Here is a 20,652-nt window from a genome sequence, read left to right as displayed (position 1 = left end):
ATATTTTCCGTATTTAACTGGCTTCTAACATATTTCTAAACAACAAACCTCAAATATTATGTACCAAACATTGAATTATATAAATAACCCAGGCCAAACTTTTTCAAAGCACCAAATTTACCCAGAAGGAATTCCATATTTCACCAGAAGAGGCTGAACACTATTACTATAAAACACTACCCAAAGTGGACGTCAGCAGCTTCAGGCTAAACATCTGTGTTACATTTCCGTAGCAGAATGCTTAACGTATCCATTATAAACCATCGTAAATCAAAACTGTAAAGGACAAAAATAAAAACTTACGGCTCCTTTGCAGTAAAGTCGTAACTTCCCGGATGGAGTGCGAACAATCACTGACATTCTTTTTCTAGCACTGAAAGAAAGAGGTTTTCCACAATGTGTCAGCGTAGTGAGAAGATACACCTATTTGTTTGTCACGTCTCACATATTTTAATACTCCCAGTGAAAAACTAAATTTGACCAAATTATGAGGCCGATCTTTCCACATACACAAACTATCCCCTGGGTGTATAGCTGAGTCCTTTGAAAGTTACATTATGTTTTTTAAGGCACCAGGGTACCATCTGCTTCCCTAGAGGAATAATTTACAAAATAGCTCCCTAGAAACCTGCAAGAGTTAGTATCCACCAGGATAAAGGAGAGCTCTAGTTCAATGTTTTCAGATTTAAAAAATATTTAAGCCAGTATCTTTTTCGATGAATTATTAAAAAGAGAAATGATAATCAATTTTTTTGATATTCAAACATGGCTGATTTACCGTACTTCAAAGAAATTATCTTTTTTTGTCTATATGAACTTTTATAACTTTCACACACACACTGTATTTTATTTTTACAAGAGATAAATAAACTGAGACCAAGCATTATAAGTGGATGACCACAACAAAAGCAACAATGATTGCAATTACCAAACACGAAACACTCTCATACTATGTCATAATATTGACATTCAGTCCAGGAATCCTCCACTGTAACAGCTCCTTTACTTTGCAATGAAAATTGATTTGTGTATTTTTTGCCTCTGAGTCCTTGTGGGATTTTTTTGTTTTATTCAAACAGAAAGTCAATTTTAAGTACACATCCAATCACACATAAAGGCAAACACTAGAACTTTAAAAACCCACTTAAGCCTTCATGACTATCATTTTTCAATGATTACTAGCAAACCACTGGCATCATGTAAAAAACCTAATTTATCTTGCAAATTCTAGTTAATGAGCACAAACAATTTAACATTACGTTGGCAGTACAGACAGATAAAAATTGTTAGTCAAACACACAACATCTTTTAATGCATTAGCAAAGAGATTGCAAGTAACAGTGAACAGAGTAAACAGGTATGGCATTGCACAGGATAAGCCTCACTTGGAACTAATTGTGTATAAGCATATTCTCTCCAGAAACCAGGGGTAAAAAAGACTTCTCAAGTGTCTGCGTCTACTTGTGTTACCTTATAACGTTCTGTGGCTAAAAAACTGAGATGAGTGCAATATAGCAGTTAGATTTGGTGTCAGCATACAGCTGGAGTTTCCTTCGGAAATGTCTAGGAGTATTTAGTTCTCTCTTTCTCCATCTCTAATCCCCACTGTATTAATATCTCTGATCTTCATTCCTGTGCTTTAGGACTACCTTTAATTGGGCCCCTTTTTGTAATCACATCCAGGTATTCTATCTCAGCCCTTCATGATTCATGTCTCTCTTAATGCAGCTTTGATGGCATGGTCCCAAACTCATCAACTTTCTTGCTCTTTTCTTCTCCTGGCAAAACTCCCAAATCTTGGGTGAATAGGAACCCTTTCTGTGGTCCATCAGGGTAAGTGGACATTGCTGGAGCAAAGTCACCCAGCCAGAGATTAGTAAACACATGGTCCCAACGTCACTGGGTGCTCCATGCTGCCTCGTCATCTACATTTCTCTAATAAGCTTGCTTGCTCTCTGTCTCCCCACAGGACTATAAGCACCTCTCCATTCCTCAAGTCTCCAATGTGCCCTTGTCATTCCTGCCCCTCAGAATTTTTGCAGTCACCTTGACGGAAGCCTCCAACAAGAAATCCCTATTCTTTCTGCCATTAAAACCTGCACATTTATCCACTGTGGACCATCCTCTGTCTTGTTTCTTGTTACCATGGAAGGAACACTTCCTTTCATATCAGAGACCTTCCTTTCACATGCGCTGTGAATCTTCTCTCACCCTGCGTTCCTGGTCATCTCACTCCTAAAGCTGTGCTGCTCTCCCCTGAACTTGCATCTTCTCCTCCTGCAATGGATCCTTCTCATCAGTACTGAAACAGTTCTAGTCTCTCTCCTGAGAAACTCATCCCAAACAACCCTCCCCGCTGAGCCACACACATCCCTTTTCAACGCTCTACTCCCCTTCACAGCTCAACTTCTCAAAACAGTTGCCATCCACAGTTCCCACTCATTCCCCAGTCACTCCCATCTTGCTTCTCTTTCCAGCAGCTGTTGAACCTCTAAGTCCAACAACTACTTTCAGCTTTGTCTTACCTAACCTTGCAGCAGTCTCTGACACAGATGACCACACCCTCCTGGAAATTATCCTCTTCCCTTGGCTTTATGTTCTTACACTCTCTTTCTCTAATCACAGAGCAGTCTCTTTTGCTAATTCCTCTTTGCTAATCAACCCTTAGAGTTACTCGTAGTTCAGTCTTCAGCCTTTTTTGTTTCCCTTACTCTATTATTATTTTATATCCAGGAGATCCAACTCACGTTCATGGCCTTTAAATACCATTTACAGGCCAATGACTACCAAATTTATATTTCAGCCATAGGTTTCTATGTGTCAGGCCTCTATAACCAGTTGCCTACCTGACATCTCTATGTATATATATATATCACTGGCATCTAAAACTTAACGATTCAAACATCTCAGCCTCAGCATCTATCCTGTATCCACCATTTGTGTAAACAGTACCTCCATCTACCCAGTCACTCATGCCAGGAACCCTAGCCCCTCCCCCTCTTTTCTCCTGCCGCATCCAATTCATACCAATGGCCCCCTGACATCCCTGCAAAAGGGTATCTGCATTCTATCAACTCCACTTTATTTTCTCTACCATCATCCTAGTGTAAACCACTCATGTCTTTCAGAGATTATTTTAATACCCTTAAGCCTCCCCCATCACAGCATCCTGAAAGAGCTGCTAACTTTGCTTTATTTTTCTTCACACACTTACCACTTACATAGTGTTTCTAAGTGTGTGTTCGTAAACAAACATATCCAAATGCTAATTGATACACTGTTTATAATATATTACAGACATAATACAAGTAGGCTTAGGAAAAACAGTCACTTTGATGTGGAAAAAAAAAAGATGGGGGATACACTTTGAGAATATTCTATGACAGTTAATCATCCAACTTCTTCTTATGCATTTTCCTTTGAGCCTTTCAGTGCATACAAGTGAAAAAAACCACAATGTTTAAATAATAAATTAGATCCCATTACTTTTGATATTAACCACTGGCATGTGGTCACTCCTAACCAAGACAGCAACAAATGTTGGCACGGAAAAGAAAATGCCTCTTAGTGTACAGACTTGCCTTATGTAGGAAAAAGTTCAAGAAAAAAAGTGGACACTTATTTCCTTGAACAGCAGCATTACGTCCTGAAGATATTTTTAAGTGTCCCCTGAATGATGACACAATCTTTATAAAGACCCTCTTGTCTGTAGCTGAGGTCATTTTGCCCCAAGAATGTAGGTTAGTTGGGAAACTACATAGTCACGTGGGAATAAAGAGCCCAAAACTCATAGAGATATCACTGACCATAATGGAAGGCCTCTCTTATTTGACCTTAGGAAATAAAGTAAGTAAAATAATCCTTTTGCTTTCTGCCCTTGCCTACTACATGGGAACTGGTTTTATACCTAACAGAGAGATGGGTATCCAATTAGATGTTATAATGAACACTTAATTAGAATGGTGGGTTCCTGACTCTGATTCATTTTCATGCTAAATAAATCTTGGCACCTCTAAGTATAACGATATTTCCAGATCACTGTCTTGGTCCTATACCCCCTACAGTTGTAATGCAGACAGTTATGTTCAAAAATATTTTTATATTGCCTCTAGGAGTAATGCCTTACAAGACTCTGAAGAGTGCTGTTTATGATTTACTTACAGATATGACAATTAAAAATTGCATTGAAGATTTTAATTTAATATTTGGTATAAATAAATGTAGTTAAATAAAAATGGAAGGAAATTTATGTCATACATACAAACCACAGAGCAGATGTTTTACCTGGTGAACTCCAAGACATTGAGCAATTCGTATCTTTCTTCCTGCCCCAGCTATGAAGAAAAGGAAAACTTGATTACATAGAGTTGGCATCTTTGGCTTCTTGGAAATAAACCCTAGTCATGAAATTTTAATGTAAAAAATGTCAACACAAACAAATTGTCCCTTCTGAAATACATCATCTTTAATTGAACTTACTAACTTTTCAAGTTAAGATGGAAGATTGAACATACACATTTAATTTTCATCCTTCCCAAAGCCCCATCAAAACTACAGGAAAAACAAACAAAAAACACTTCAGAAAGAAACTTGCAATGGCAGGAAAATAAGAGAAGAGAAAATTGCACGAAAAATATGGAAACCAGAAAAGAGATCAGTGAGAAACGCATCCTTAGCAGATACAAGAAGTTTCAAAGCCTGCAGTAGCCATGGAAAAAGCTGAGAACCAACCCGATTTGTACCACATAATCCCTAAGAGGCTGAAGGAAGTGGAATAGCAGGTAGCTCTAGAACTGGGAGGAAAGAGAGGGGCCTAAAATGGGAGGACTGGGAAAGAGCTACTAGAAAAGCAGCTCTGGGCACTGGCTCTTCCTGCATACTGGCAGAAGACCGACGCTTTGCTCTATAGAGGGTAGAACAGAGGCTCTTTCATCTAGAAGTCGACTGGCACACTTGAAGATACAGCACTGTTATCACATTTGTACTAGAGGCTAGGCCCCAGTGACCCCAACCCACTTGGCCCCCTACCTTCTGGCAGTCAGACCTTTCCAGGTGGAAATCAGAAAATGAATCTCTGGGGAATTCACAAGACCAAGAGAAGCCCTAAAGGTCCAGACAACCACGACTTCCCAAAGGAATCCCACCAGACCACCCCACAGTGAAGCCCAATGTTGACAAACACCCTCATGCTCAGAACGGCCATACCAGCTTTCAAGGTCTTCACTCTTAACCATGAGAAAACCAAAGATTAATAGATATTCAAGGACAGCTATTAACATGGATCATAGATACCCAAAACAAACAGAGCAATTTGGAGGAAAGAGAATTCAAAAAGAAAACATCCATGTCGGCCTGTGGAGTGTCAGGCTCTGGGTTTCTTGATGGACATGAGGGGCTGGTGGACAGGTCCTGGATGCCTCTTCCCTCCATTTCAACACCAGCATGAAGTGGTGTGTCATATGCTTTCTATGGGCATTTTCTGTTGTCTCATTGGAACTGGATTACTGTGGCTTCCTGGTGGCATAAAACTTTTTGCAGTGTTTTATACCTTTGCCAATATTGCTGTACTCTCCAGTATATGCTTTTTAATGGCATTCATGAAGCAAATGAAGAAAATGTTTGAAACAAAAAGATGGCTTGTACAATTGTTATGTGTTTGTGATTATTATTTAGGTCCTGTATACTGCTCTTTGGTGGCATAGGAGGAGACTGGCCTTATGATTCTGCATTTTGAAGCTCTTGTCAAAGATCTGGCATAGTCTATTATACATCCCATATGCAAGTGTTGCAGTAATTAAATGCTGTTCTTTTCTCCTTAGTGGAGAATGGGAAACTCTGGAAAAGAACATTGAAAGTTGATATTTAATTTTTGGTGAAGTATCATTTTCCCATTGCAATAATCAAAACAACTATAATGACAGCTTAAGACCACTTTATATTCCAGTAAAAACCATGTGCTTATTTAAACTGTTAAATGCTTATAATTGTTTAAAAAAGAAAACGTCAAAAAACTATCATTATTCCTCCCAGAGAAGAAACATAAGTACAACACCTGTGAAACAAGAACAGGGTACTATTAAAAAAAAAGAAATATTGAAAAAACAATAAAAGCTTCTAGAAACTCAAAACATGATAGCAGAAATGAAAAGAAAATCAACAGAAGTCTGAGAAGATAACACGGAGGAAAACTTCCAAAAAGTAGAACAAAAAGGCAAAGACATGAAGAGCAGGACAGAAAAGTTAAAAGATGCGTTCAAGAATTCTAAAAAGAGAGAGAAGAGGAAAAAGAGGGAAGGAAAATGAATAGAATCACTCAAGAAAATTTTCCATAATGGAAGGATATTGATTTCCAAATGGAAAAGTGTCCCCTCAGTGCCCAGTACAATGGGTTAAAATATTCTCACTAAGGACACTGTCATGAAATTTCAGAACTTTTGGGACAAGGAACATCCCACAACCTTCCAGAGAGAGAGGGGTGGGCAAGTCACAAAGACTGGAGCCACAGTGGCTTATGACTTCTCAATTAGGTGTACTGGAAGCCAGGAGACAGAAGAACAGTCAAAATTCTTCAGGAAACTGATTTTCCACCCTGGAGTTCTACATTCAGCCAGACTACCAATTAAGTAGAAAAATAGGATAAAAAATGTTTAGACTTGAAAGAACTAAACAAAACAAAACAAAAAACCAAATAACTTTCCATGCACCTTTTCTCAAGAAGCCAATAAAGAATGTGTTCCACAATAACAAGAGTAAGCCAAGAACAAAGAAAATATGGGATCCAGGAAACAGAAAATCTAACACAGAAGAGAGGTGAAGAAAGTCCCCAGGGAGACAGGAGAGCAATTCCTCCTGACAACCACGAGTAAGACTGAACTGTCCACCAGGGCAGCTTGGAGCCCTGAGTCAGGAGCTAAGTTTACTGAAGGCTGTCACTACTGTGACTTCCGCTTCTCTAATAACACCTTTTCAATAGGATGAAATTGACAGAAAATGTGTTCTATCAACACCAGCGAGTTTACTAAGAAAGAAGTTTTGACTTACAGGAAATAGAAAGTCCAAAACAGGAGACAATCAAAAGGAATTCCAAGTGCCAGAGAAGCAGGCAAAACGGGCCCAGACCAAGGAGAATGGAGGACTTCTGGAGGGATGTCTCAGGGAAACAACTACCCACTGGCAGATTATCTGGTGTAATTGTACCCATAAAAGTGCACTAAGAAGGTATGGAACAATTAGTAGTAGGTAGAAAATCAAGCAGTTGGAAAAAAGACAAGAGATTCATGTTTAGAAAATAAAGAAAAAAATTTATTTTCAGGAGATAATTTTGTATCTGGAAATACAATATTAAAAAAAAGAAAATAGGGACTTCCCTGGTGGTGCAGTGGTTAAGAAATCGCCTGCCAATGTAGGGGACACGGGTTTGAGCCCTGGTTCAGGAGGATCCCACATGCCGCGGAGCAACTAAGCCCGTGCACCACAACTACTGAGCCTGCGCTCTAGAGCCCATGAGCCACAACTACTGAGCCTATGTGCCACAACTACTGAAGCCCACTGGCCACAACTACTGAAGCCCAGGTGCCTAGAGCTCATGCTCCACAAGAGAAGTCACCGCAATGGGAAGCCCGCGCACCACAACAAAGAGCAGCCCCCGCTCGCCGCAACTAGAGAAAGCCTGCACGCAACAACGAAGACCTGACGCAACCAAAAATTAAAAAAAAGTATGCATTCCTCTGTGTCTGATTTTTTTTCCCCAGTATAATGTTTCTGAGATTTATTAAGGCTCTTGATGAACAGATATTTTACTCTTTTCTATTGTTTAGCTATTCCATTGTATATTACAATTTGTTCATCCATTCGCCTAGTAATGGAGATTTGATTTGTTTCTAGTTTTTGGCTACTCTAAATACAGCTACTATGAACATTCCATGACACATCTCTCTGTGGACATATGCTTTCACTTCTCCTGGTTAAGTATGAGTAAAACTGCTGGGCTGGGTACATGTTTGCCTGTGTTGGAAAACTCTAAAAGGATTTCCAAAGGGATTGTACCATCTTACACGTCTACTAGCAAAAACAGGTGATCTACTTGCTCTGCGTTTTCGTTCACATTCGGTGCTGCCAATGTTTTTAATTTTACCTTTTGTGTGGGTATGCAGTAGTATCTCATTGAGACTTTAATTTGCATTTCCCTGATGACTGATGATGTGTTCTCACGTGCTTGGCCATCTGTATATCTTCTTTCGTGAGATGTTTGTTCAAGTCTTTTGACCATTTAAAAATCTGGGTCCAAATACTTGTTTAACCAAATACTGTAATATAATTATAATACTATTGGGAAGGGATGGTGAGTCAAGAGAAATAACTCCTCATTTAATATAACTGAATAGAAAGTCAGTAGATATGTCTAAAATTGAAGAATCAACACATATATCATTAATCAAACATTAAAAATTATATATAAGATGTGTAAATGTCCGAAGAAATAGCTAAAAGAATAGAAAGTTTTTGCTTCTGGGGAGGAGAACTAGAGTTGGGAACCTCTATTCTATTTTGAGCTTCTTTGGTATTATTTTATCTTTGAAGCTAAGCATATGTATTACTTTGATAAAAAACAGACTTAAAAATAAATAACTTACTGAATCTATAATCACTGAGTCAGGTGTTCTTCCAGTGAAAACAAAATTCAGTTGCTTGGCTGCCCTGACCAAGGCTCCTTCATCTGTTTTAGGAAAACAGGACAAAGCAAATATACAGTGAAAAAAAAATTACCCCCAATACGAGAGAAAGACACTATTGCAATCCAATTTTCTGCTTAATTTTAAAAAGAATTAAAATTCTTTTTATTCTGGCTCCTTTTACTGAAATCCACTTCTTTTAAAATTATATGACAATGCCAAAGGAATGAGTAGAATGATCTTAAGAATCTGAGACACATATAGACCCCAGAGTCATATTTCTGAAGATTAAGTTTCACTGTTAGCCAAACATACCTAAGAAGGATAATTAAATATACCCCTTGGTCCAGCATATTCTCTGGAAAACTTTTCTCAAAATGAATGATGCATAAAAAAATGAGGAAATCCTACATTTGCCAACAACATGGATAGACATGAAGGCATCATGCTAAGTGAAGCAAGCCAGACAGAGAGAGAAAAATACTGTATGATCTCACTTATATGTAAGATCTAAAGGGAAAAAAAAGAAAACAAACCCCAAACTCATAGAAAAAGAGATCAGATGTGGTTAGCAGAGGTGGAGGGTGGGAGAAGGGGCAACTGGAGAAAGGTGATCAAAATGTACAAATTTCCAGTTATAAGATAAGTAAGTACTAGAGATACAGTGATATATGTAAATTATTTCTTAATAAAACTGGAAAAAATGAATGGCATGAAATTGCCTTAAGTTTTATCCTTTTCTTCCTAAAATGTTTAATGTAGAAAAACTAATACTATTAATGTTGAGGGGTCAATTTAAATGGATATAAATGAACTGATGCTTTGTTGTATTATATATTATTTACTTACATCACCCTGTTACATCAGACCTTCTTGTTTCTTAGGGAAGGGTGTGGGATAAAACATTCACATAGTTTCTATCTTAATGATATGAGATGTATCTTTTGGTTTTTAGGAATTTGGTACATTCTACAAGGGAGCAGGTGCTGGTTGATAATACAGTTTAAAACACTTATTAAAAAAGTTCCCCAAAGTGTCTTCATTCTTTCCTGAAATCTTACAATCATCAAATTGACTATTTACCCAATTTTTCATTGAAAATAAGCCTAAGTATTAAATAATGATAACTGTGCTAATACATATTTTATGGAATCCCTTCAAATGTGTAAAACTTTTCTCATCCAAATAAATACACAACGAACTCCCTGATTATCATTTCCAAGAGAAGACAGCAAAATTGGTATTCTAAAGTGCGCACTATTTAAGCAAACAGATCTTCCTTTTCCTGTCTGCTTATGTGCAAAAACAGTTTATGACTAACAGTTTATTCTTAGTTATTTATAAAGAAGGGAGAATTTACTATGTGTATATATAAAGTACCATTTTTTTTACTTGTATGAATTTTGTTATTCAAATTTACATGTAATTTATGCCATATAACAAATGTTACACAAAGTTATATATTTTAAAATATATATATTTAATTTTGAAAGCCAAGGTTTATCTAATTAGTAAATAAAATTTGTAATCTGAAAAACATAACTTGTTTATTTTACTTCCTCAAATTAAATTTTTCTGAACAATCTCAAATTTCAGAACAATTTTCCAGCAAGCAATACCTCACAATTGCTTCATTTGTACCTGGAGATGCTGCCTGGTAAATAATCTTATCACCTTCCCGCTCTGGTACTGCTGTGTGACAAACTGCCATCATTGTAAGAAATTCACATATTATAGGTGCAGTTGGCTGTAAGAAATAAACACATAATTTAGCCACTTTCGTTTAAACATTTGACACTAATGATAGTAATACTACTTCATGCATATTTACTAAGAGTGCAGCTGTTAAATATTGAAGGTGTGGAAGTCAAGAAGCCAACAACTATTATGAAGAAAAAATATTTTTAACTAAAATCATTCATTCGTGCACCCTCTCATTCCTTTTCTAAACATTTATATAAGACCACTTTTTCTTGTTAAATAGAAACCGTATAGCGAAAAAGGCAGATATGGTTGAATCTTGTTATTAAGGACGGGAGAGAAATTCTAAAATGTTCATTTACCCGGTTCTAATTCCTGATCAGATCTAAATTTTAGGCATCTACTCTTACTGTGGTTCCACTACTTTGGGTTGAGGTGACGATGGCAGGGGATTCCTCTGTAAGGTTTGTCCTCTCTTTTTGCAAAAATGGCAACCTTAACCTGATACACGTTTTACTAAATAAAAAAGGATTGATTGAGAAGTCCTTTATACAATGGACTCTCATGGCCTGAGGAAGACAAGATCCTTTCTGCAAGAAAGCAGTCAGATTTTTAAAATTAAACATCTTCTTGTCTGGTACCTGATGAAGAAAAATGTCATTCGAATTAATAAAGGAAAAATATTCCTCTAGGCTCTTGGACCAAAAAAGTGAAATGACTGGAAAGGTAAATCAGAACATTATTTGAAAAAAAACTGTGTTAAGCCTCGAAGAGCAGACAAAACAGACAAGGTCCCTGATATGTGAAGCTTTGACTAGTGGGGAAAACAGAACATAAATAGTATGCAAGCATTATTTATTTATAGTGTGAAAAGAGTTTCAAAGGATAAATGTGCAAATATCATATAATATGATATAGGCCAGTCTGTGGTTGTTCTCATGACAATGTGATTTTTAAGCTGCTGAAGTTTTAGCCTCATGAAGAACTAAGCACAGTTTTCCAACAAGCAGGAATCACACATGACTGAAAAGGTCCTAAAGGAAGAAAGAATGAAGTGTGTTTGAGAAAATAAAAGAAAGCCAGTGTAGCCTGAGGAGAAAGAAAGGAAGGGTAGCTCCACGTGAGGCCGGAGACTTAGGCAGGGGCTGGACCATGTAACTTTGTAAGTTGAGAGGGAAGCCCTCTGGCATGGTTTTAAACAGGAGAGTGATGGGACTTGATTTACATTTGCATCATTCCAGCTGCCACGTGCAACAAGAACTGGAGGGGGTAAAAAACGGAAACAAGGAGAATGGTTAGGAGGCTGCTGTAATCCACCTGGAGGATACCAGTAGTCTGGACTGGGGTAGAGAAAGTGAGAATGAAGTGAAGAAGACATTTAGGATATATTACAGAAAGTCATATTGACAAGGGCTTAGTGACTCATTACAGATCTGGAGATGGAGGGGAAGGAGGTATCAAAAGCAACCCTAAGTTCCTAGAATGAGTAATAAGACAGTTAGTTGATGGTGCAATTTACTGAACCTGAGAACACAAGAGGGAAGAGGTGGGCCTAGGTCTAGATTTTGTGCATCTGGAAGCTCATGCTTTGTTGAAGGCAAAAATAACCACATGAACACATTGCTAGGGCCCTGCCCAGGGGCAGAGGTGGTAAGTCCATCAGTGCTAGGAAGGGACTAGGTTTTGGGGTGATGAGCATGAGTTCAAGTTCTGACACATTGAGCTTGAAGCGACTGTGAGAAAAAATTGAGGGTTTAAACTTAGGAGACCATATCATTTGATTGGATGGAATTTTAGTTAAGTATCAGTAACTTTCATAAGTGGAATGTTCACATTGGGTGGCAGATGTCCGAAGTTCTTATTGTATAGATTTAGCACTGGCCAGTAATTCTGAGCAGGAAATTCATTTCTATAGATGTTTTGAAATTGTTAACAATGAGTTGTTTCATACAAATAGAGTTCTAGAATACACAATATTTTTAAAAAACAGAATGTTGATTAATGACTATTGTTAAAACTAAATTTCTAACAACCATGAATTCATGTTGGCCAAGTAAAGAGAATTTAGAGATAATAGATTTTGCTAATTATTAGAAATGATCATGAAACTAAAAAAAGTATTTAAACATGGAAGATAATTCAGAGAAACACTCATTAGTTTTCATTTATTAATGAAAAGATAATAGTATTATGTTGCTTACATGATTATTTTGGAGGTTTTCCAGCAATGATGAATCACTAAATGTTTTTTCATCTCCAAACTGTGAGCTCTGCCTAAAGGGGAAAAAAATTGGAGCAAACTTGGTTCATTTATACAAGCCCACTGATCTGTTTGTAAGTTACTTTTTTAAAAAAAAATTTGAATTTTATTTTATTTATTTTTTTATACAGCAGGTTCTTATTAGTCATCCATTTTATACACATCAGTGTATACATGTCAATCCCAATCTCCCAATTCATTCCACCCCTACCCCCACCAGCCGCTTCCCCGCTTGGTGTCCATGTAAGTTACTTTTAAAATAAATCATTATGCCTGCAAACTCTTAATAGATTAAATATAATTTAGTCTGCACTTCTAAATAAGACATCACAGACTTCATGACTGAATCATAAAATATTTTCAAACATTCTAAAATGTGAAAGTTTTTGCAGTGTAATGAGTCTTTTACAGTTCATTTTCCTGGGGTAAAATTATGTTGTAGTCACATGAAATTTAAAAAAATTAATTTAAAAAAAGTAACAAAACTGCTGAAATACCTGGAATTGAAATTTTCTACTTCCAAAATTTTTCCAAGTTTAAAAATTTTTGAGAATGGAGGTATTATAAAAAATAATATCCTTTTACTTTAGCCATGAGAAATTATTTGAAGTGACTAATACCACATGATTATCATATGAAACTAACATATGAATAAACTGTTTACATATTTCATCAACATCTATCTATCACTAACAAATACCTGATATATTTATGTACATATCACATTTACTCTGTATATAAGGAGAACAAACCATAAAAGTGCATGGGATTTTGTGTTGTGGTTGTCTTCAGATCAGCAAACATGGACTCCATATGAAACAAATCAAATCAGAATTGCCTCTATAACCTAGCTATTACTAGTCTCATAGCCATGCGATTGAATATCAAAATGCTGAGATTCGAAGGAAGGACAAGAAACATTTACGTGAAAGTGTCAAACCCCAAGGGTATACTTTTCAATGTTCAGTGAAAATATATAGATCTAAAGCTTTTGTGCACAGATGGAAATATCAGAAATCGCTGAGGAAAAAATAACATGTTCAATACTAAATAATTGTAATCCAGAAAGCTTTTAATCACAGTTTTTACAGGTTACAAAGAGTATTATCAGTGTCAGTGTCCCAAATATCAAGAGTTTCATATTTTAAAGCCAGCTGCTTGAAAGGAAGGAGAAATCATTAAAAAAAAAAGAGTGTGAAATCATTGAACATAAACCATATTGTCAATATATGTATTTTACCCATAAACCAAAGAAGGAAGTTAGAGTGTTTATAGTAAAATATGTCTTTATTTACATGTAATAGTCTGGTCTATTAATTCTCAAAATTGTAATATAATTCAGCTTTATTAGCATGTAGTAGATCAGAATTTTCAAAAACATCAGTGGGAGACAGAATAAACACATTATGTTTTATTATTATTACTACTACTATTATTTCTCCTCCTCCTCTAGTTTTAAAGATGAAAGGAAAAAAATCCAAGAACTTTTAAACAACTTATCAATGGGTGGACAGAAAAAAATTAACATACATTTCTCCTCCAAGTAATTCTCATTACTTAAAAATAGTTAATTATTCAAGTCTCTATAAAATTTCCCTATTATTTATAAAATGTATTATTAATAGTTCTTAGCTATACTTCCCCACTTTTTATTAGATAATAATTATTGAAATGTCAAGGAATATTCACAGTAACAACTTTCATGTGGAATCTATTTTCCCTCTAAAGAATTCCAGGCTAAAAGCCTTTATAAATCTGAAGATATGTCTTATTAATCTCACCAGTAATTCTTTCATTTCATAAATCACAGTTAACACAATTGATAAAACTTTCAAATGTTTTATAACAAATAACACTAGATATGCAATTGAAATATTTATTAATACATGGACACATCCTGCCCTCTATTCATCAGTGAAGGCTTCTGACAAGGATAATGCTAAATAACTCTTCTCCCAGGAAGCAGCTTCCTTTCCAGGATCATAAAAACCACCAGCAATTCATCTGCTAATCACATAGCCTGGGTTGGATACCTCAGGCATGGAGCTCTCACTACCCCTCTCCAAAATCTCACAAAATGTTCACTTTTAGTAAAAGTAAACAGATAAAATTAGGAAGCTCAAGTCATTGCAAAATAAGGACCAACTGCATTAAATGTAAAATAGTTTTAACTGTTAGTTGACAAAGCTATATGAATCTGGAAACTGCTCACAAATAAAAGTGCAAGGCAACACCTACATTTTGTTAAAATTTTCCATAGAAGTTTTCAGGTGACACTTTGCCTCAAAAGGAGACAAAGAAATTATGGTGTTTTGCAAAAAGTAATAAGGCAGGGGTTGTAACGTTAAGGTAAAGAGAAAACTGAGCAGTTAACCCACAATGTCATATAATTTGCAGCTTCTTGTAGGCTGATTTAAAAGCTGTGATACATTGTAAATAATTATTTCCTGATCATCCTAATATGAAGAATCTATTTTTTATAGCAATAAAAATTGAGAAGATTCAGAATTTTATGAATAAATATAAATTAGAATAAATATGGCCTAATCAGCATTAGTTAATTTCTTTTTTTTTTTTTTTTCCTTTGGCTGTGCTGAGGGGAATGTGGGATCTTAGTTGCCTGACCAGGGACTGAACCCTTGCCCACTGCATTGAAGTGCGGAGTCTTAACCACTGGACCGCCAGGGAAGTCCAGTATTAGTTAATTTCATACACGACAGTGTGGACTATGAAATCATGTCAACAAGAGAGTCATCAGAAAAAAAGGAAAAAAGTTCAAGCCATACCTTTTACCTTAAACCAATGGGTGAATGACTTAATAAAAGTACTAAAGTGAAAAATAATTATTTTTAACTAAGTTAAAAAATAACTTAGGAGTAGAAAAGGCCTAAGTATTATACATGATTCAGAAAACAAAACAAATAAAAAAATCTGACTGTATAAAGCTAAAACATTTCTGCATAGCAAAAACTATTGCAAGCAAAGTCAAAAGTCAAATGACAAACTGGGAAAAAAAAATATTTCCAACACATATAATGAAGGTTATTTCACTTAAAATAAAAAGGATTTGTAGAAACCAATAATAAAACAATCAACGATGCAGTAGAACAATGAGCAGAGGATATAAACACACAGTTCACAAAGAAGGAAATCCAAGTGGCTTTAAATGTACATGCAATTTTACCTCATAATGAGAGAAATGAGATTTAAATTTATGAATTTGGCAGAAATAAAGTTTGACAGCTCTACTGCTATGATTATGGGAAAACAGTTAAACCATCTATCATTGGTGAGAATGAAAATTGGTGCAATTTCTAAAAAGGGATATTGGCAATTTCTATCAAAATTTAAAATGCATGTAATCCTTTGATCCAGAAATTCCAGTTCTAAGAATTTACACTACCTGGTGCAAAATGCTGTACGACCAAATTCATTCTTTGCAGCGCATTTTTAATAGCAAAAGATTAGAACTAACCCAAAGTTTATTAGGATTGTTGCTTAAAAACACTGTGGTACATCCACATAACAGAACGCTATACAAAAAATGGGAAGCTCTCCATGGACTATGGACAAATCTCGAAGATGCACTATCAAAGGAAAAGCTGGTACAAAACAGTATGTATAGTATGCTTCACTTTCTATAAAAATATGAGAGAAAAAAATACATGCATGTATATGAGTAGAGTAGATGTGGAAGGATACACCTGAAATTGGTTACATTGGCTGCCTTCAGGAGGGGAAATGGAGGTTAGAAGACAGGTAAGGGAGGGAAACCTTTCCCTCTTTACATCCTTTGAACTTGTAACATGTTAATGCATTACGAACTTAAAAAAAAATCAAATTTAAATTAAAAATAAAAAACCACAACAAAATCCATGTCAGAACAAAATCCAATCCTGTCAGCTGAAATATATACACATCCTACATACAAACTAAATGTATACCTTATATACATATACACGCTACACACATGCACACATGGGAAGACAAAGGCAGTCTGACTGCAAAGCACTGTTTTTTGAAAGGATCTACACCTTCTGCTTTTGAATGGTGCTACTGTTCCAAGTCAAAATTCCTTAGAGGGAGATTTTCAGAAATGAATTTGTTATTCAGTATCAGGTCCAGTCAAGTCCAAGAATATGAACAAGCGATTGAATTCAATTATAATATTTTTGTTAGACACCGGTTTTGACCAAAGTAATGAGATCTGCTTTTCTGTGTGGTTCAAAGTATTTCTGAAGACAATTATAAAAGAGGAGTTCCAAAAACGTTTTGTGAAATGGTTGCTTCATTGGAATAAATAAATTACCTGTCAAAGTGACTACTTTGAAGACCAACACTAATTTGGATGTGTCAGATCTCATTATTATACAGTCACACCTGGAAGAATGTTTTAGTGAGCCTAACGATTGCAGCAGAATAAATAAATACCACTCATTCCATACATAATTACAGACCAAAACGAAATGAGAAAATAAGACCAGAAAATGGTACTATCCACTGATACCGTGATAATACTAAAAACCACAGTGAAATGACTAAGCACAGAACACTTTAAGGTAATCCTCCTGGAGAATCACCCTCGCTAGCACTTACTTAAGGAAAAACAACAACTATCAGAAAGAATAATGAGAAACCATACCAAATAGTTAAGAGAAAGTGAAATAATATGTTATTTGGGATTTGCCTCAAAGTAATAGTGAGGGGAAATATAGACGAATTGAAATTGGATTTGAGTACGTATTATTGAAGCGAGTGAATGAGTACATCTGTCTCCTTCTGTTTATGCTTGATATTTTCCACCAAAAAATTAGAAAAAGAAAAAAATGTAATGAAATATACAGTTTTGGAAAATAAGCGCATCTTAGGGCTGCATGGATGTTGATAATAAGCAGATGTTTTTGTGCATTCCTCTAAATATTGATACTATCTGTCTAGAGAATGGTAGTTTTTTAATAGAAATGAACTAATCTATAAGGTCATATGTTAGCTGATGGTACTTGGCAATAATAAGAAACCCATACCAATTCTGGAGTAAGTGGCTACTGGCTGGGAAATGATTTCATCTCTGTAAACTATTTATACTAATAGATTTAAGTGAGTAGAGCTACAGCCATCATCCAATTATTTTTAATGTCAAGAAAGTGTTTTTGAAACATTATAGATTTGCCTTCAAATTTGACTAAATGTAAATATGTTAAATAATCTACACACACTTAAGTGTTAACTGTTATGTGTTTTTTGTTTTTTGTTTTTTTTTTTTCTTGCGGCACGCGAGCCTCTCACTGTTGTGGCCTCTCCCACTGCGGAGCACAGGCTCTGGATGCGCAGGCTCAGCGGCCATGGCTCACGGGCCCAGCCGCTCCGCGGCATGTGGGATCCTCCCGGACCGGGGCACGAACCCGTGTCCCCTGCATTGGCAGGCGGACTCTCAACCACTGCGCCACCAGGGAAGCCCTGTTATGTGTTTTTTAACTTGGTATTTTTGTGGCAAATATGGTTCACGTAGGGTAGTAAAATATATAGTACAGGCCGCAGGTTTTATATGTGGAATCAATGAACTTCACATTGAAAGGGGAAGCTGCTGACTGTCAGACAAAAATAAACTTTCAAATTTTGGATTAATATAGTCAGCTACACTCTCCAGTTTATCCCTGAAGACGAGCAGCATGAAGATATGGCCAGGTACCTGGAGCGTAGGATTCAACCAGGATAACACTTTCAATCTTGGTTTCACTGGCAACATGAAACCAAGTGTATCAGATTAGGCAGATGCCAGATTTAGGATTGTGCAAAGTTGTGTCCCCCCATGCTAACTTTTCTCAAGTCGGTCAGTTAAACTTTACTTGCTCTTGCTACCTTAACAAAACAAGAAAGAAAGAAAAAATAAAATAACAAATAGTAAGGATATCTTTTGCTCTAAAAGCAGATATTTTTGAAGCCTGTCGGATGTAATATAACCAGCACGTACTTCATAACCAGGCTGAGAGAGGTTTTAATTCTTTCTCCCATGTTTACTGGTTGTATACTTTGGGGCAAGTTACTTAGTAGCTTCTTTGCCTAAATTTCACCAACTTTAGAATGGTCATGTCAATTTTAACTCCTCAAATATGTCTTGAAGATTGAGCGAGAGACACCAGAGCTAACACTTTCTGTGAGCTTACTATGTCCAGACACTATTCTAAGCACTTTAAAAACGTAATTCACTTAATCTTCACAGCCTCCTTATGATGTCTACATTCTACCAGATGAGGAATCACAGGCATAGAGGTTTGGTAATTGGTTCAAGGGCACCAGTAGGATCAGGATGTGAACTCTGGTAGTCAAAATCCGAAGTCTGTATCCTTGACAACGGTATAGGACCAAGGACACAACTAAAGTTCAAGTAGTATCTATTCCTTCATCTTTGCTGCCTACAGGTAACTACTGGATAGATCAGGAATCCAAGAATATATTTAAAATAAAGCTTACTTTATTAGAAAGTTGGCAAAGCCTTCCCTTTTATTTTAAAAAAGTATCATGAATATCTAAGTTTATATGTAACTGCAAGTGGAATGGTACAAAAATTTATGAAAGAGCTGGCATTTTTTAATTTGGAGTTACCTAGTTTAGAATATCAAATTTCCCAAAAGGGGGGGGGGTGTTTTACAAAAAGAACTTGTTAAACAGATAAAATAACATCTTCTCTTTCCAATAGTGATAAAATCATGAAACAACCTCTATTGAAAGTAGGATATTTTAAATGACCTGAATAAACAACAATTTTTAACATTTCCATCCAATCTTAAGAAAAATATGATGAAGGTAATTTCCTTCTCTTAATATGTGAGTTACCTTAGAAAAATATATATTAATCCTACACTCATGAACAGTGTTTAAAATTAATAGACTTATGCTAATTCTACAGAAAAGCAACAAGATATAGTCAAAATTTTAACTACGTTCTCAAAAGATTAAATAAAAGGGAATATCTACATCATTAAACTTGAGTTACCCACCAACAGTAAGATGCTTTGGCACATTTAAAAAATACTAAAAATTATTTGGTTGTGGGTAGGTGTCAAAATGTATGATACTCCAAGCAATGAGCTTAAATATAATGATTCATCAGTTATCACATGAACCAAACAGCTGCCTCTGTCATTAACCCTAGGTAGTATGAGGTTTACTGCAAATTGTTACTAAATTTCCACTTTACTGAAATAAAATCCAAGTTGAAAAATACGGCTTAATCATAAAATACATGTGTAATCTGAAAATAGAAATGTAGCCACATATAAAGCCATGTTTTCTAGAGTTACCAGCATTAAAGGAACCTGTTTTCTGAAATTTCACTTGCCACCAAATCATGATGAATTATCAAAATAAACTTACACCATTCTAAATAAAAATGTAAATCCATGGGGGGATTTTAAGGTAAGACCAAAAAAACCCAATACATACTGAAATTAACGCTATAAAATGCTGTATTTAACAATTCTAAAAGTAATTCTATTCCCGTTAACTCTAGTCCTTGGCAGCATGGTTTTCCAACATTTGTTCCAGACATTTAATTTTAAAAAATGTTTATTTTCCAGCCTCTAAACAGCTTTAGTAAATTAACAAAAATAAATGTAAAGGAAATTTTCCACTCTGTGGGTATGTTTCAGTAGCAGCTTTTTGTAGCTCTGTAGAGTATGTAAATAGTGGCAGAAGGTGGCAGTGCTGAGCTAAAAAGAAAAAGAAAATTTCTCGAGCTGTAGCTGAATCTTAGGTAGTCCACAGCCCAGGGACTCTGCGTTGATCATCACATATTTTATTACAGATACATAGCTCTATAAAACTCTAGCAAGCCTAAACTTTGAAAGAAATGTTTATAAAATGACTAAAGGTTATTTGATAGGAAATCAGGGATATTCAACAGATTTTAAGGAATACTTTACAACGTTGTCACCCTGCCTGGTCAGTAATTTTTTCAAAAGTAGTGAAATGTGTCTAACAAAACAATAAAATGCAAACCTTTTAAGGGGATCTATGAGA

At 35.8% G+C, this 20,652-nt stretch overlaps 1 protein-coding gene across 6 annotated transcripts in view; it reads right to left on the bottom strand.

Annotated features, from left to right (window-relative positions):
- The window catches only part of ATP8A1 (ATPase phospholipid transporting 8A1), a 236,037-nt gene that overhangs the window by 126,829 nt on the left and 88,556 nt on the right, over positions 1-20,652 (bottom strand). For all 6 annotated transcript variants that reach the window (XM_060012624.1, XM_060012626.1, XM_060012628.1 and 3 more), the window contains 5 exons: positions 12,575-12,647; positions 10,314-10,419; positions 8,634-8,716; positions 4,285-4,334; positions 304-373 (listed from right to left, as the gene is read on the bottom strand). In XM_060012624.1, the coding sequence (XP_059868607.1) occupies positions 304-373; positions 4,285-4,334; positions 8,634-8,716; positions 10,314-10,419; positions 12,575-12,647 (382 nt within the window). The remainder of the gene's footprint in view (positions 1-303; positions 374-4,284; positions 4,335-8,633; positions 8,717-10,313; positions 10,420-12,574; positions 12,648-20,652) is intronic.

This window comes from Delphinus delphis, chromosome 5 (genome assembly GCF_949987515.2).
Source record: "Delphinus delphis chromosome 5, mDelDel1.2, whole genome shotgun sequence".
NCBI classification, from domain to species: Eukaryota; Metazoa; Chordata; class Mammalia; order Artiodactyla; family Delphinidae; genus Delphinus; species Delphinus delphis.
Note: the sequence above shows the minus strand (reverse complement) of the source record. Positions and strands in the feature narration are given on the sequence as shown.